At 43.1% G+C, this 16,752-nt stretch overlaps 1 protein-coding gene across 3 annotated transcripts in view; it reads right to left on the reverse strand.

Annotated features, from left to right (window-relative positions):
- FBXO25 (F-box protein 25) overlaps positions 1–15,849 on the reverse strand; it is a 38,574-nt gene extending 22,725 nt beyond the window's left edge. For 2 of the 3 annotated variants that reach the window (XM_075414755.1, XM_075414753.1), the window contains exons 1-4: positions 15,760–15,849; positions 11,214–11,357; positions 1,863–1,966; positions 502–551 (exon numbers count right to left, since the gene is read on the reverse strand). In XM_075414755.1, the coding sequence (XP_075270870.1) occupies positions 502–551; positions 1,863–1,966; positions 11,214–11,350 (291 nt within the window). In that variant the 5' untranslated portion in view covers positions 11,351–11,357; positions 15,760–15,849. Of the gene's footprint in view, positions 1–501; positions 552–1,862; positions 1,967–11,213; positions 11,358–15,723 lie in introns of all 3 variants that reach the window. The other variant, XM_075414754.1, reaches the window with a different exon arrangement.
- Between the last annotated feature and the right edge of the window lie 903 nt (positions 15,850–16,752).

Raw genomic sequence — 16,752 nt, forward strand, 5'->3', positions numbered from 1 at the left:
ACACTGCTGGCTCATGGTTAACCTGTCGTCCACCAGGACACCCAGGTCCCTCTCCGCAGAGCTGCACTCCAGCAGGTCCACCCCAAGCCTGTACTGGTGCATGAGGTTGTTCCTCCCCAGGTGCAGGACCCTGCACTTGCCTTTGTTGAACCTCATCAGGTTCCTCTCTGCCCAACTTTCCAGCCTATCCAGGTCACGCTGAATGGCAGCACAGCCTTCCGGTGTGTCTACCACACCTCCCAATCCGGTGTCATCAGCAAACTTGCTGAGGGTACATTCTAACTCTTCATCCAGGTCGTGGATGAAGAAGTTAAACAAGACAAGTCACTTTGCTAGCTGCCTTTGCCTCACCACGTGCAGATGTACTATGTTGCCAATGAAGAGAGTTGAATATAACCCCTAAGATGACACAGCACAAACGCCTTTTTTTTTTTAATATACTATTTGTCAATTAAGAAGCATAAAGATCATAGGAATTGACCCACAACATGCAGGACTTACCTCTCTGGTGCTTTCTTTATGAACATAAATCCACTTTTCATGATAAAAACCTAAAATAAAAATCAAAACATAAGCATTCTTAGGCTTCCACTTTAGGTAATGCCTTCTAGAAAGAAACCGAACAAAACAGACCATCCTCAATAAAATGCTTCATAAGATAGGAAAGATGGGAGAACAATTTTAATGAAGGAAGTTTATAAAGGCTGAAAAGGATGACTACAAATTTTCATGTTATGTACTTCAAAAAAGGTAATGAATTTTAGAAATCAAACATGAGTTGGCACACAACTGGCAGATCTAGCACAACTTTTGTCAACTGTGTACCAACAACAGTCAATTTCCTACAAAACCCCTGACCTTTTTTACCCCAACAGGCTCCTGGGCACTTAACACAGGAAAGTACAGAAATGAGCAACCTTTTTGTTCCTGAACACTCCACCCCTCTAATCTATTTTATTCTGTAAAGGTGCCTGCTCTGCATTCACCCGGTTCAACTAGTTGCAGAACGCTGCAGGGAAGTCAACTATACAAGACTAACAAAGGCAACTAGGCCGATCTCCAGCTTTCAGAAGTCTTCTATGTTGTCAAATGAAAGCATGCTCTTACATATAGCCACTTGAATAACACCCAGACAAGCCTGGGGAAGCTTCCAGCTTTCTGCAAGACCATCTCTGTTATGCTTCTGGGAATATACAAACAATCGAGATGATTTCAAGATCAAAGCATTAGAAACACCAAGAAGGTGCTTATCAACTTACCTTTTTTAACCTACTCTACCAAAATCTCTGCTTCATTAAGTTTACTTGCTGTCACACACATATTTTCCAGTCTAATGTACAGGTGATCTTTTGAAAATAAGAAGTGACAAAAATGGCTTTGATATCTTAATTTTTTAAAAAAGAGACTATTTTCAAGAAATTCAATACTGATAAAGTCTTTATCAAGAGCTATAGGTATTATGACAAATTATTTTGTTATGAACTAATTTGAGAGCCGTATCACTAATCAGAATTTGAATTAAGCAAAAATAAAACATCTGCTTTGGTAATCAGAAGCTTCCATAAGCATCCCAAAGAGCTTAATCTAAAACTTGTCCAAAAAACAAAACAGTGGTCAGTATCAGAAGACATTTATTATTCAGGAATTACTGTTCTTAAATGAATTACCTCTAGATCACACCACAGATGATCAATGCCACAGTTCAATTAAGATGTATCACTTCTGACATCAAAATTTGTTGCCAAGACAGAAGTAAACATAACTCAGAACGCTACTCTATAGATGAATATAAATGAATGGCTACTATAAAATTTTGCTGAACCTGCAAGTCTTCTAAAATAAATAAAAAAACCCAGTCTTACATTGCGAATCTGTCCCAAAATGATCTTTTTTCCTTTTCTTGGCTGCAAACCCACAATCTTCAGTACTATATATTTCTTCATCTTCGTCATCACCAGTTAAGATGCTGAAATAAACACATCTAATTAGAACAGCAGTGATTAAATATTTTAGATGCATACAGTTTATAATTCTCCTCATTAAAGTCTCTCAGATGGAAAAGAAAAAAAAAAATGATATTTTTAATGATGCTCCTCTACCTGATGGCCTATAGCAACACATCTTGAGAGAAGCTGTCTTCCTCTTGTCTTCCCAGTGCGGCTGAATTTTGTGCCAGGGGTTATATACAGGATACCTCTTAGGAAGATACTTTTGTATAAGTCATTACTGACATCAAGGAAGGACTACTGAGGAGACAGTACTAGTTGGACAGTTGGCTGTCTGCAAACCTCTAGTGTACAAAAATTCATTATTTGAAATGGACTAAACCTTGAAAAACTGTGCACACAGGTAAAAGTCAGTGCAGAATTACTGCGCATCCTCGCACAGGCAGAAAGCCAGCAAAGAAACACATCTCTGTTACTACTGTCAACTTTGAGGCAAAGAAAGTCTTTTAATAAACGCCTGAACCACAATACTGCACATAATTTAGGTGTCACAATACTGTTTTACCAATGATTTGTAGGGCATCGAGAATCATGTGTCCTACTCCCCTCTCTCCCAGACAAAAATCAACTATACCCATGTCACTTCTGACAGTTAACTACGTAACCGAACATCAAGGACTATACTGAATAATTATATATATATAGTGTACATCTAGGCAGTTTGAGTATAGATCTATATATTAAAAAATAGATAAACTATTTTTTAAAGTTTTGTTGGATAAACTAATCTTTCTAAAACACACATACATCAAAACAATGCCTGTGCTACATAAAGTCTACATGGTTTCATAAGGTTTTTCTTTAAATTTTTGCAAATAATTTTAAGCAACAGCAATACAGATAACAATGGGTGTTCATTTTTCTAGCCCAGAGAAGGAAGATACTTCATAATGAAGGCCACAGCCTTGCACAGACAAGCAGAATAACTAAAGATATGTGGTAGTGAAGTTTAACTACAAAACTATTTTATTTCCCCATTATTATTCTTTCACTAGAAAGTTGTACGCAAAACCCTTCCTATTCATTACAATTTTTTAATCCAAATTTGCCAGATGAATCTATCAATGTAAGTTTGAACTTCAAACTGCACCAGCAAAAGCTGAACATTGTAAAAGTGAAGGACACCAGTTTATTAAAAAATAACCTGTACTCAGACATTAAGTTGCAAAAAATTAGCTTATTGCTACTAGTTTATACAGTTAATTTTCAGACATGAACCATCTGTTAAGGAGGATCAATAAACAACACTGCAAAAAAGTTTTGGTTTTTTTATTGCTCTAATAAGTAATGTTAGCTCAGCTTAAAGATAACAAAAATTTAGAAGACTCAGAAGCAGAAAGTTGCTTTCCTCTTAGGTTTAAATCCTGAAAAAAGCTAACACACCACTGTGTTCACTCAAAGCTCAATCCAAGGCGAGGGCCTTATTTCATGTATTACCATTTTCAAAGCAGAGCATAAAGACTCAACAACTTCAATATTCTACGCAACATTGCCAAATATCATATTTGGTCAAACAGCAAAAGAGTTTGGAGAAAAGGAACTGGCAACTGCCAAAAGCAGAACAACAACACTGACAAATTATTTTAATTATGTAACATTCCAATCCACCAGGTTTTTTTCCAAAGCTATCAGAAAGGAAATCTCTTTTTAAGCTCACCAAAACAATTTAATTATGGTTTAGCATATTGACTGCATCCCCACAACACATGAGAAGTTACCAAAGACTCAGAAAAGTTGCTAGCGAATCAGGTATAGAGTCCAAAGTTCCCAGGCCTGGCTTTATCATCCTAACAACAGATAGAAGACTGGAGAGATACGGCCTGATAGTCTGCAGTGTGATTCAGGCAGAACAGAAACACACTCATTCCCATCGACCCAGTGCCGCGGGGGAGGAGGGGAGGTGGCATTCCTGAAGAGCTGCTTTAGAAGAGGAAGGTTAATCTGGCATGATTCCTTCTTTTGTTCTTGGAGAGGAAGTGTCCCTAGAAAGTTATTTACACAGTAAAATACCTGAACTGATTTAAAGCCCACCCCTGCCCCCCCAATAATGTGCACTTCCTCAAGCATCAGACAAACAAGCACGGCAAATTAAGGACAATCAATTAACACAAGGAGTTGTGAAGACAAAGAAGGCTATTTGAAACACCTTTGTCTGGCATTCAAATTCCCCTGTGACATTCCTGGAATTCTTCATGTCATTTTAGAGAAAAGAAGAATTTGACTGTTATCTCTGATAACAGCCTTCTTGTATGAGGCTTTATTTCCTCACAGAATCACAGAATAGTAGGGGTTGGAAGGGACCTCTGTGGGTCATCTAGTCCAACCCCCCTGCCGAAGCAGGGTCACCTACAGTAGGCTGCACAGGATCTTGTCCAGGCGGGTCTTGAATATCTCCAGAGAAGGAGACTCCACTACCTCCCTGGGCAGCCTGTTCCAGTGCTCCGTCACCCTCAGGGGGAAGAAGTTCTTCCTCATGTTCAGACGGAACTTCCTGTGCCTCAGTTTGTGCACATTGCCCCTTGTCCTGTCACTGGGCACCACTGAAAAGAGCTTGGCCCCATCCTCCTGACACCCATCCTTCAGATATTTGTAGGTATTTATAAGGTCCCCTCGCAGCCTTCTCTTCTTCAGGTTGAACAAGCCCAGTTCCCTCAACCTCTCCTCGTAGTGGAGATGCTCCAGTCCCCTCACCATCCTTGTAGCCCTCCGCTGGACTCTCTCCAGTAGCTCTTCATCCTTCTTGAACTGGGGAGCCCAGAACTGGACACTACTCCAGATGAGGCCTCACCAGGGCAGTGTAGAGGGGAAGGAGAACCTCCCTTGTCCTGCTGGCCACACTCTTCTTGATGCACCCCAGGATCCCATTGGCTTTCTTGGCAGCCAGGGCACACTGCTGGCTCATGGTTAACCTGTCGTCCACCAGGACACCCAGGTCCCTCTCCGCAGAGCTGCTCTCCAGCAGGTCCACCCCAAGCCTGTACTGGTGCATGAGGCTGTTCCTCCCCAGGTGCAGGACCCTGCACTTGCCCTTGTTGAACCTCATCAGGTTCCTCTCTGCCCAGCTTTCCAGCCTATCCAGGTCACGCTGAATGGCAGCACAGCCTTCTGGTGTATCTACCACACCTCCCAGTTTGGTGTCGTCAGCAAACTTGCTGAGGGTACATTCTAACTCTTCATCCAGGTCGTTGATGAAGAAGTTAAACAAGACTGGGCCCAGTACTGACCCCTGAGGGACACCACTTGTCACCAGCCTCCAACTAGACTCAGTGCCGCTAATGACAACCCTCTGAGTTCTGCCATTCAGCCAGTTCTCTATCCACTTCACCGACCACTCATCCAGCCCACACTTCCTCAGCTTCCCTAGGAGGATATCATGGGAGACTGTGTCGAAAGCCTTGCTGAAGTCAAGGTAGATAACATCCACGGCTCTCCCTTCGTCTACCCAGCCAGTCATGTCATCGTAGAAAGCTATCAGATTGGTCAGGCATGATTTCCCCTTGGTGAATCCATGCTGACTACTCCTGATAACCTTCTTTTCTTCCCCTTGCTTGATGATGGCCTCCAGGATAAGCTGCTCCATCACCTTTCCCGGGATGGAGGTGAGGCTGACCGGCCTGTAGTTCCCTGGGTCCTCCTTCTTGCCCTTTTTGAAGATTGGAGTGACATTGGCCTTTCTCCAGTCCTCGGGCACCTCTCCTGTCCTCCAGGACCTCTCAAAGATGATGGAGAGTGGCTCAGCAATGACATCCGCCAGCTCCCTCAGCACTCGTGGGTGCATTCCATCGGGGCCCATGGATTTGTGGACATCCAGATCACTTAAGCGATCCCTCACACAGTCCTCCTCGACCAAGGGAAAGTCGTCCTCTTTGTAGGCTTCTTCTCTTACCTCCGGGACCTGGGATTCCTGAGGGCCAGTCTTAGCACTGAAGACTGAAGCAAAGAAGGCATTCATTAGCTCTGCCTTCTCCGCATCCTCCGTCACCAGGACACCCGCCTCATTCAGCAGCGGCCCCACGTTGTCCCTAGCCTTCCTTTTGCTGCTGATGTAGTTGAAGAAGCCCTTCTTGTTGTTTTTGACATCCCTTGCCAGCTTCAATTCCAGGTGAGCCTTGGCCTTCCTCGTCGCATCCCTGCATGCTCTCACTACGTTTCTGTACTCTTCCCAAGTGGCCTGTCCCTCTTTCCACATTCCATGCACCTTTCTCTTCTGCCTGATCTCCGCTAGAAGCTCCTTGTTTAACCATGCAGGTCTCCTGCCTCCTTTGCTAAATTTCTTTCTCAGCGGGATGCATTGCTCCTGTGCATGGAAGAAGTGTTGTTTAAAAAGCGACCAGCACTCATGGACCCCCCTGCCTTCGAGAGCCCTGGCCCACGGGATTCCTCCCAGTAGCTCCTTGAAGAGGACAAAGTCAGCCCTCCTGAGGTCCAGGGTTTTGATCCTGCTTATCGCCCTGCTTCCTCCACGCAGGATCCTGAACTCGACCATTTCATGGTCACTGCAGCCGAGTCTACCTCCAACCTTCACGTCCTCCACCAGTCCCTCCTTGTTTGTTAATACAAGGTCCAGCAGCGCGCCTTTCCTTGTTGGTTCCTCCACCACTTGCATCAGAAAGTTATCATCGATGCTCTGTAGGAACCTCCTGGATTGCGCCTGCGTAGCTGTATGGTCTTCCCAGCTGATGTCAGGGTGGTTGAAGTCCCCCATGAGAACCAGGGCCTGTGACTGTGAGGCTGCTTGCAGCTGCCTGTAGAAGGCCTCATCAACCTCCTCCTCCTGGTCAGGTGGCCTGTAGTACACACCCACCGTAATGTCACCTGTGTGAGCCTGTCCCTTAATTCTAACCCACAAGCTTTCAACTACTTCTTCACTTGCCCCCGGGCCAAGCTCAATGCATTCCAGTTGCTCCCTCACATATAGAGCAACTCCCCCACCTCTCCTTGTTGGCCTGTCTTTCCTAAAGAGTCTGTAGCCATCCATGACAGCATGCCAGTCATGCGAGTTGTCCCACCACGTTTCTGTGATGGCGACCAAGTCGTAGCCGTCCTGCTGTATAATGGCTTCCAGCTCCTCCTGTTTATTGCCCATACTACGTGCATTGGTGTAAACACACTTGAGCTGGGCTGTCAATCTCACCCCTGGCCTTGGCACTCCAAGCCTAGGCTCATCCCTAGTGAGCTGGGCAATATCCCCTTCCCCCTTCGAACCTAGTTTAAAGCCCTCTCAATGAGCCCAGCCAGCTCGTGGCTCATGTTCTGTCCCACTTCAAGAGGAGAGTCTCTCCCTACTTATCTGTAACCATCACCACTCTTCTTGATGAAAATTATCTAAACTAGATTAAAATCCAAGGACTGCTATTCAGTGCCAAAAACGCTTCTGTGAACACAGTACCTCACTTACAGAATTAGAGACACCGCAGACTCAAATGAGTACCCTGTCACCCCAAGTAGTTTATATAAGCCTCAGACAAAAAAATGGAATACCATAATCATGAAAGTCTTACTAGATTAATCTGAGTCTCTTTTACCTCAAAAGAAAAGCATAAGATGGCTTTACTCCTACAGTGCAGGCTACTGAGAGGTATTTACACCCATCTAAGGCAGTGCCATTCTCTCTCCCTCACCACGTTTCAAGGACACAGTGCCGTGGCACTGGAAACAAGTATCTGTGCTACAGTACAAACTGCTGGTAGTCAGGGCCAGCATTCAGCCCACAGAGCTTGAGTGAGCACTGTCTCAACCACATTTCCAGCTACTGTATACCTTGAATACAAGCCACTCTTCACTTACGTAATAATATTAATTACCCAAATAAGTAAGACCTATAGAACGGAGGGTCTAATTTTTTCCATCTCAGTTTCTATAAATTGAACTAATTTAAATCACAACTATGAAAGAATTATTTCAAATTGTTTAAATTTTTCCTACACAAGTGATTATGTTTGTTCAAGTATGGTTATCATTAGGTCCACTATTTCTGACTAATTCATCAACTGAATTCACCAAGGCACTGGATGACTAATTGAATAAGGTAAAAAAGTTCTATTTTAAGAAAAACATATTATTCTTCAATTTAAATTATTTGCATGTTTTGAAGGTTTATTTTTGAATCTGAGTACATCTCCAATTTCTGACAAGAAAGTATTTGTAAAAGATAAGAGAAAATTTGGCAAGTAACTCCATTCTTTCACAGAAGAGAATACAAGGAATAGTACAGAGGGTTTCAGTCAACTACATAGCTTGAATTTATTTCTTTTTAAAGGAAAACTGCCCTAACTGCTCCCTGGAATATAACGATGATCAAGTACTACCTTTAGCATAGACTTCTACAGAATATTTTGGTGAAAAAAATTATTTCATTTAATGGGTGAAAATAAATGAAACCCTGTTAGGACAGCCAGGCACCATCATCCCCTATTCACAGGGCTCTTTAAAAAGAGACAAATAAGTACTTATATATTGTTTACTATATGCTTCTTCCACAAGGAAGCATTTTATCAAGCATCATTCTTACTCAGTTCAACATCATGTTAACAGATATCCTAAGCTGAGCTGCCTATTCAATATACACAGATAATTGTTTCCAAATAGCTTAAGATGGTACAGAGAACCAGCCAGTAAGACACAATACACTGCTGTACTTCAACATGAAGCTCTGCGCGTGGGATAGAAGAACCCCATGCCTGGGTACATGTTGGGTACAGACTGGATAGGAAGCAGCTTTGCAGAAATTAAGCCAGTTGGGTACAGACTGGATAGGAAGCAGCTTTGCAGAAATTAAGCCAGGTGTCTTGTGGATAACAAGCTGAATGCAGGTCAGCAGTGTGCCTTTGTGTTGTATGAAGCCAACTGCACCCTGAGCGGAGTTATCAATAGGGTATCCTGCAGACCGAAAGAAGTAATCATCCCCGTTTACTTGGCATGAGAAACTGCATCTGGAGCACTGTGTCTAGTCTGGAGCTCCCCAATACAATAAAAACACTGGCATACTGGAACAAGTCCAGTGGGGAGTTACCAAGGTGACTAGGTACTGGAGCACATGGTGCATGAGGGTAAGAGAACTGAGCTTGTTCAGTGTTAAAAGGTGGTAGTCAAGGGAAATCTGATTACTATCAGTATCTAATGTGAGGTTATAAATGACAGAGCTAGACTGTAAGGTTAGAGGAGGTGTGCAGTAATGATTCATAATGGATACAATCTCTGATGAGAGAAATTCTTATTAGATTGGAGGGTAGAACAAACAAACAAATCACCGTGAGGCTAACAGAACTTACAACAGGAACCCAGAGAGGAATTTCCAGTCTTTGAAATACACAAAGCTCAACTGGACAAGGTCCTATACAACCTGACCTCAGTTGGCCCTGCTTTGAGTATATATTTAGACCAGATGACTCCCATAGGTCCTTTCTTAAATTATTTTATAATATTGTGCAAATAGACATTAATTGCTGTTTAGCAGCAAAGGTTAACTCATAGATACAAAGTTCAAATCGTAGTCATAGATCCAAAGATCAAGGTGTAGTGAAAATACTCCCAAGCAGTGCTACTTTGCCAAGAAGTACCAACTTGAATTCTGCAGTCTAAGTTTGGACAACACACATTTTTATCTGAGTAGAGAGAAGCTGAATTAAAAAAAAAAAAATAGGGCTACAGAATATGGTGTGGTTTGGCTTCGCTACGTAGGAGGTGTGCAAGATGAAGACAGGGAACTGGGGAGTCACTACAGATGAGGGCATCTGCGGCAGACTAGATTGGTCCCCGAGTTTGGGATTCTGAACAATTGGCAAGCTAGCCTAAGAAACCCAAATCATGCAAGTTCCACCCCACCCCCCCACCCCCAGTTCATGGCCAGTCTCTTCAGATTAATGTACCTATTTTAGTCCTGAACTTTAATGCTCATATCTTTCCAAAAACAGGTGACTTAAATCTGTTTCTAGCAAGACAACTCCAGAGGACTTCAATACTAAGTTCTTTCAAGACTAAGGAAAAAAAAACAACCTAGTATTTTTGCTTGAAGAAGCAATAAAAAATAACTCACCTTGCTCTCTGGAGAAAAGATTAATAGATACAAAATTAGGATCAGAAGAGCAAAAGCTTGAACGACATTTACATAATAACAATCACAATTGCCAACTATATTAAAGATATATGAAAGGGGAAGAAAAGATTTTTTTTTTTTCAGAGGTATTTGAGGGAACTTTTATGTTGGAGGCTTACTGAACACTCTTCCAGACAAGCATAGTCTTTTGTGTCCACAGTGGCCAGACTGTGTGGAAAAAGAAGCCCAAGTAAGATCAGTGATAGACGCATACAGAAAGAAAAAAGGCATGAAGAGAACAGTAGGTCAAGATAAGCGTAATAATCATTCTTCTCTGCTTGGTAACTGTCTTTGAGGTTTACTTCACAAATTTCCAAAACATAGGTGTATGACTACAGCAAGTCCTAGCTTGCCAGTAAACTCCGTCTAAATCAGATCAATTACTGTATCATTTACTGGATTCCCAATAAAACACTGAATGTTCCTTTTTCTCATTATGAGCACATTATGCTGGAATTTAGGACCAAGAATGCTATCCCTGAGAATTACTTCTTCACGGAGAAACCAAGTAGAAGTTTATCTGGACAAAGCTATTTATATCACACCAGTCTGTGGGCATCTGCCACAAGTATTACTTTATATAACTTATTAATCTTTCTCACCTGGTGTACAGGAGCACATACAGTCATATGTTCTGTTAGAGAATTACCATAAAACTACCATTAACTGTGTATATGACTGCCATAAACAGTCCTAACCCAACACCCAATCAGCAGAAAGTCTTCATTCTCTTCCAGGTAATATTTCAATATAAATTGTAAGAGCAACAGGCATAAGCATCACTTTTATCTTTAAGTAGTACTTGACAGATTTCTGTTTGGTTGTTTTTTTTAAGTTTTTTTTATTTTTAAAGACGCACAACTTAAGATGGGATCCGTCTGCCTAAATTGAGCAATTTTCAAAGCAGTAACAAAAGACAGACAATCTCCACAGTGGTGTTCTGTCTGCCTAACTAAACAAAACACATAGCTGCATTTGCACACTTCTAGCATAAGCAGATGATATCATCTACCACAAACACTTGCAGTCTGAAAGGAAATTAAGTCAATCTTCACCTTTCCACCTGCTATTAAGTCATGCAGAATCACTTTTTTTTTTTTCTTTTAACTTACACAGCGTGACTGATATCATTCAACTGATTACGGCCATCCTGAAGTGCAGGACTGAAGGGTTCACATCGTTTCCATCCATCTTCTGTTTTAACCCATCTCCATCCAGGGGATCTCCAGTCTTGGCCCAAAAATGGCATGGTTTCTCTATAAGCAGCAAGAAGATTGTTTGCTTATTATTTAATTATTAAGAAAAGTTGCAAAACTTCTTGTCATTATTTCAGTTTTCTCTCTAACCTTGAAAAAAAAACCAAACAGATTACCCTGAGGAAAGAAAGTTCTCTGTAGAGCACCCTTTTAAGAAACCGACTCCGTGGTTTCTTAAGTACATTTTTGATTCTATAACCTCATTCTTCTTATCTTTCAGAACTTACTACATTGAGGTAGGTTTCCTAGTCCTTTAGAGAACAAGGAAAAGAATCATGGTAGTCCAAGAAAGGGATAATACCAAAATGAGCAAAATTGTATCCTGTGTGATCTGCTCCACCGTGATCAAAGAGATTACCAATTTTAAAACCTGGCTAATAAACTGTTGTTAAAGACTCTTACAGGCCACAAAATCAATGTTGCTCCTTTTATTTTTTCTAAGGCTTAGAAATACTGAGTTTGTGCTGCACTGTGTAATGATGTTTCAGTAAACGAATTTTCATTTTCCCAAACACTTTTTCCAGCTGTTGTTGAGGGTCACCTCCCACGCTAGGCTATTAACTGGATACCAGGACAAATGGAGACTGCAACATAAAGTCAACCATGAAACGTCTCCTGAAATTCCTACAAACAGATGCAAGTCATCACAGGTATATCTTTCAGCATTCTGCTACTGTTTTTCAAAAGGGAGATTCACTTCTGACACATTAAGTAAGAATTTGAGCAAAGCCATTTCCTACACTTTCAAGACTTTGACCTTGCTAGATTTTGCCCTCTCCTTCCCCTTCATCATGCATACACATCGTCCTTATTTTACTAGATATTTCACATGCAAGCTATACAGGGAAAGTACCATTATCATATTTGAAACATATGTTAATATATAACAATACACCAATATATATATATAACAATACACCAATAGCTTTGTTCCTAACCAGTATACATTTTCTAGTATTTTTTCAACTTGAAAAAATATTAGGCCACATCAGTCAAGCGTCACTATGAATTTATTTATCCATTTGCACTCTTGACCAGCACTTGCCCAATATATTAGTTAGAACAGGAGAAGGCAGAGACATAAAAAAAGCCTGAAGAAATACAAGTTGAATGAGCCAGTATACTTTTTTTTATTAAAAAACCGCACACCACTCAAAGTGAAGTGCATTGTCTAGCCTTCAGCACTGACTGAAGTCCCCTTCCTACTCTTAACTCAGCCTGTCTCCGCATCGAACAGGAATCTTTTCCAAAATTTACCACATCCTTTCCTCCAGCCACCATAAACTCTATTCATGCTTATCTGCTTTTGCATTGTTTTGACTGCTTCCTAGGAGTAATGTGAACCATAACATTCTTTCCCCCCCCCCAAGTTGTTTAGAACTCCTCTCTTTTAGACGGAGAGGAAGGCCTCTTGTCTCTATCATACAACTGTTTAAATAGTTGGTGCTCACGAGAATAACATAGATTAAAGTATTTTTACTCCTGCCAAGATAAGCAGAATTAACCCGCAAATTTGTTAAATCACTGAAAGACTCGGAAAACAGCAGACAGCAAGTCAAAACCATTGTCTTGGACAAACATAAAGCATTTTGAACCATATCTAGAGATATAGGGCTCACAATCTATTCCTGGTAAGCAGCTCTGATACAAAAATGAAAAACACTATTGTAGGTGCCTGTCATTACTCAAAAATTAAGATCTAGAGAGAGTTCAGAATCACATTCAACCATTATCGGTTGAACAGGATAACCTGAAAAAAAAAAAAAGATTTAAAACATTTCAAGAGTATTTACATTGATAAAGAATTGCTGGGAAAAGGAAGTGAAAAAACCAAAACCACATACTTGCAGCAAGGTCGGAACATGTATTTTTAGAAGCTAACAGGGTAAGTTACAAAAAAAAATAGGGATAAAGAAAAAAAAAACTTCCTGAAAACAATACAAGAAATCATGAAGTATTTTGTTCAAGTGGACGGAAGTAGCTAAAGTCCAAAGCTAATCATAATTTAGAGAACAGGACGCTCAATACGCTTTATAAACCCTTAAACTCTGGAATAAACGCCTGTGGTTTCAAGGTATCAGGCCACCAGTGTGCGTGCTATGTGCAACTTCCTCCTAGAGAGCCATCCTGGCATTTAAAATGACATGCCTCAATAGTTACATGCTCTAAACCAGACTACTTTCCAGATCTTCACAACCTGAAAAGTGATGGTCTTTCATTGCTAGGTTTCAACACAGAAGAAATGTTCTATCATCCCTCCTCAAAAAAATTACATTAAGTGTTTTCAAAATAATAACAGCAGTATCAGGAAGTGCACGCACGCACGCACACACCCCTCAGACTACTGATGTCTGCTCCAGAAATCCTCAAAAACGATATTTAAGACAAAAAGCTCCTAGAGACATGAATGATTTCTGCACATGTATGACATATTCAGTACATTATCTTTCCAAGAGAAAAAAAAAAAGCTAGTAGAAACAGATTACTTTAACTTCTTTAAAATTACTTAAACATTTGTGAAAGATTACAAAAAGTCAGTAATTCTGTGAGGCTGGTACATACTGACCTCTTTTTTTTCCCCAAAGAAACAAATGTTCATAGTCCAAGACATAGTTTCATTATTGCACCAGCTAAGAGTGCATCCATCAGTAGCAATTGCACAAAATGACCTGTACTCAAGCTCAGAGGTTGAAGCTCATGGAGTCAGAAATTTAAAACTATTCTTCTAGTAATAGTGCACATGCAATTATGAAAAAAAAAAAATCCCACTGCTTCTCAGTTCCTGTAGGATTGAAGCATCGATTTGATTGCTGTTCGGAAGTAAGTGACCAAGTTTTAAGATGCTGCAGTGTATCAAACACCACTCCCATGCATCCCTTTCATACAAGAAGTGATCATACAGTATGACTGCCTGGACAGGTACGACAGTTCATGCTTGTTCTGCCTCCACTCAGACTGTGCTTCCCAGTACAGCATTGCACCGACGCACCCCTGTGGCTTCCAGACCAGAGCTCGCTTTCCAGAGTTCCAGCACAGTTTATTTAGTATACCTTCAGTAACAGCAAGCAGCTGTTTACTTGTTAAAACTTTCACCACAATACAAGATGAGCTCCTTAGACTTGGATTTTGGGGAAAATGCAGTGGGACACAGTTCTTTAAAGCAAGAAAGGACTGGGAAAGGAATGTGGTCACCAGCTAGTAACAAGGGTTTAAGACAAAACATTGATCACATTTAACTTTTTCCCAAAAACAAGTAAGAAAAAGAGTTCTTCACTTTGCATCATACACCTGTTCTTCAGGAGATGTGGAAAATGGACTGAGGAAACAAGAACCACAACAAAGCAGCACAGGAGGGCTGTGTATGCCAGCTTAGTATGGCTTGAGATTACAGTACTGCTGCTCCGTCCTTGCACTTGTAAGGGAGTTCTGCTTTCCAGGAGGTAGATAACTCGCCACATGAGCAAAAACCACTGCAAAGCCATTCAGAATCGCAGCAAGTCATCCCATTACTTTGCCACTGTACCGGAGATCTCTTCTGTGTATTCCTATACTTAAGAATATGTCACTACCACCAAACCCATTCTTGTTATTCAGTAGCAAGACTGTTGCCAACATGATGGGAACAGGCAAGGTTCCCGTTTCCTAACAAACCAACAGCACACCCATCTCTTCCTTTAGCACGCTAACAAAATCTCCTCAGCAGCTCAGCTTTCAGCAGAAACCACTCCTTCACACGCTCACTACAGGCAGACGACTTCTAGACTCCCTCCTCTGACGAGCGAGCCAGATCATCACCCTCTGTGACTCAGAGGTCAAAGTCTGCTTACAGACCTCAGCCCGCCCCGTGTTTTTCCATATAAAGCAACTGTCTCAAACCAAGTCCCAAACTTCTGCAAGACCACGATGCATCAGCTCCTCAGCTTTTCTCTGCCCCCCCCTATTCTGATCGTTATTTCCCCATACAACAATTTCAGTGCATCCAGGCCACACGCTTCTCAGTTCCCAACAGGCACACACGCTCCTCCTCCGCTCCAGCCGAGCTGCCTGCCCCAGGCCTCCTCCCTCCAGCCGGCTGCTGCCCCAGCCCTCGCTTCTCCCGAGCCTCCCGAGCAGCCTGCTGCCACCCCAACACCCCGCTCCCCGCGCCGCCCCCGCTCCTAGTCCCTTCCCCAGACCCACCTGTCCCACCCCGGCCCCTGAGACCCGGCCCCAAACCCCTCAAGCCACGCCTGTCCGCTCTGCCCGGACCCATGGGCCTCACGCACACAACCCCTCACCCCCGGGCCTCACCCACACAGTCCCGCACCGCCTCATATGTACGCCCGACCCCTCACGGCCCAGTCACTCACGGTCCCACCACCCTCACCTCACGGGCCGGGCCGGGGCCGGCCGCCCCCCTCACCTCACAACGGTGGCAGCGCCGCTCCCCACAACCCGCAACCGTCCCGGCCCGCGGGGCTATTGCCGGAAGTAACATGGGGCTGCGCTCCGCACGCCCCCCCCCCCCCCCTCCGCCCCGCTGATTGGCCGCTGGCCGCCGCGCTTGTTGCTACCCGGCAGCGCCCTTCCCCATTGGCGGGGGGGGAGGTGGCGTCACGGGCAGGCGCGGCGCGTCACGGGGGAGTGAGCCGCACGTGTCACTGTTTTGGTCGGCGAGGGGCGGGCCCGGCCCGGGCCGGGTGTCTGCGGTGTGAGCGCGGGGAGTCGCGGTGCGGGGTCCGGGGAGTGCCCCGTGGGCCGGGCCGGACGCCGTGGGCCACCGGCAGCCCCGGCACACGCCCTCCCGTTCTGCTGTCTCCGAGGTGCTGTGCCAGGCTCGGAGCTGCGCTGGGGTGGTTGTTGTGAAAGAAGGATTTGGGGGAGCAATTCCGTAGGAAACCAAGCTTCCAGAGCGCCCTGTGTCTTAAAGCTTTCAGTCTGGACTATATGTTTGTATCAACATTTCATCTTTCATTTAAATATCAGTGATTTTCCCCTGTATGAATGTGGACAAAGACAGGGAAAGTAAAGGAGCTAAAAAAAAAAATTCTGTTTTAAAAGATTTTAATGGGTCTTAACTGTTTTGTGCCGTGGAACAAAGGGTTGACCTCTAGTGATTTGCACGCTTGGAACTGACCATACTGCAATTGCTGCAACGTGTCCCTGCCTGGAAGCATTCCCTGATCCTTTCGCATCTGTTTCCCGTGTGAAAACGGGGGTTGTGATCTCATAACTTTGGTGCTATTAAGAGCACAGAATTCAGCCTAGGTTCAGACGTCTTAGAAGGGCTTGTCTTCTGTCTTTAGGCTTGAAAAAGTGACATGAGTAGTTCTTTTTGACCTGGGATTGAGTACGTTCTCAGTTCTCTTCTAGTAGTTAAACTACTGTCTTAGAGGTAGGATTCATCTCTTTTCAT

Source organism: Opisthocomus hoazin, chromosome 2 (genome assembly GCF_030867145.1).
Source record: "Opisthocomus hoazin isolate bOpiHoa1 chromosome 2, bOpiHoa1.hap1, whole genome shotgun sequence".
Lineage (NCBI taxonomy): Eukaryota > Metazoa > Chordata > Aves > Opisthocomiformes > Opisthocomidae > Opisthocomus > Opisthocomus hoazin.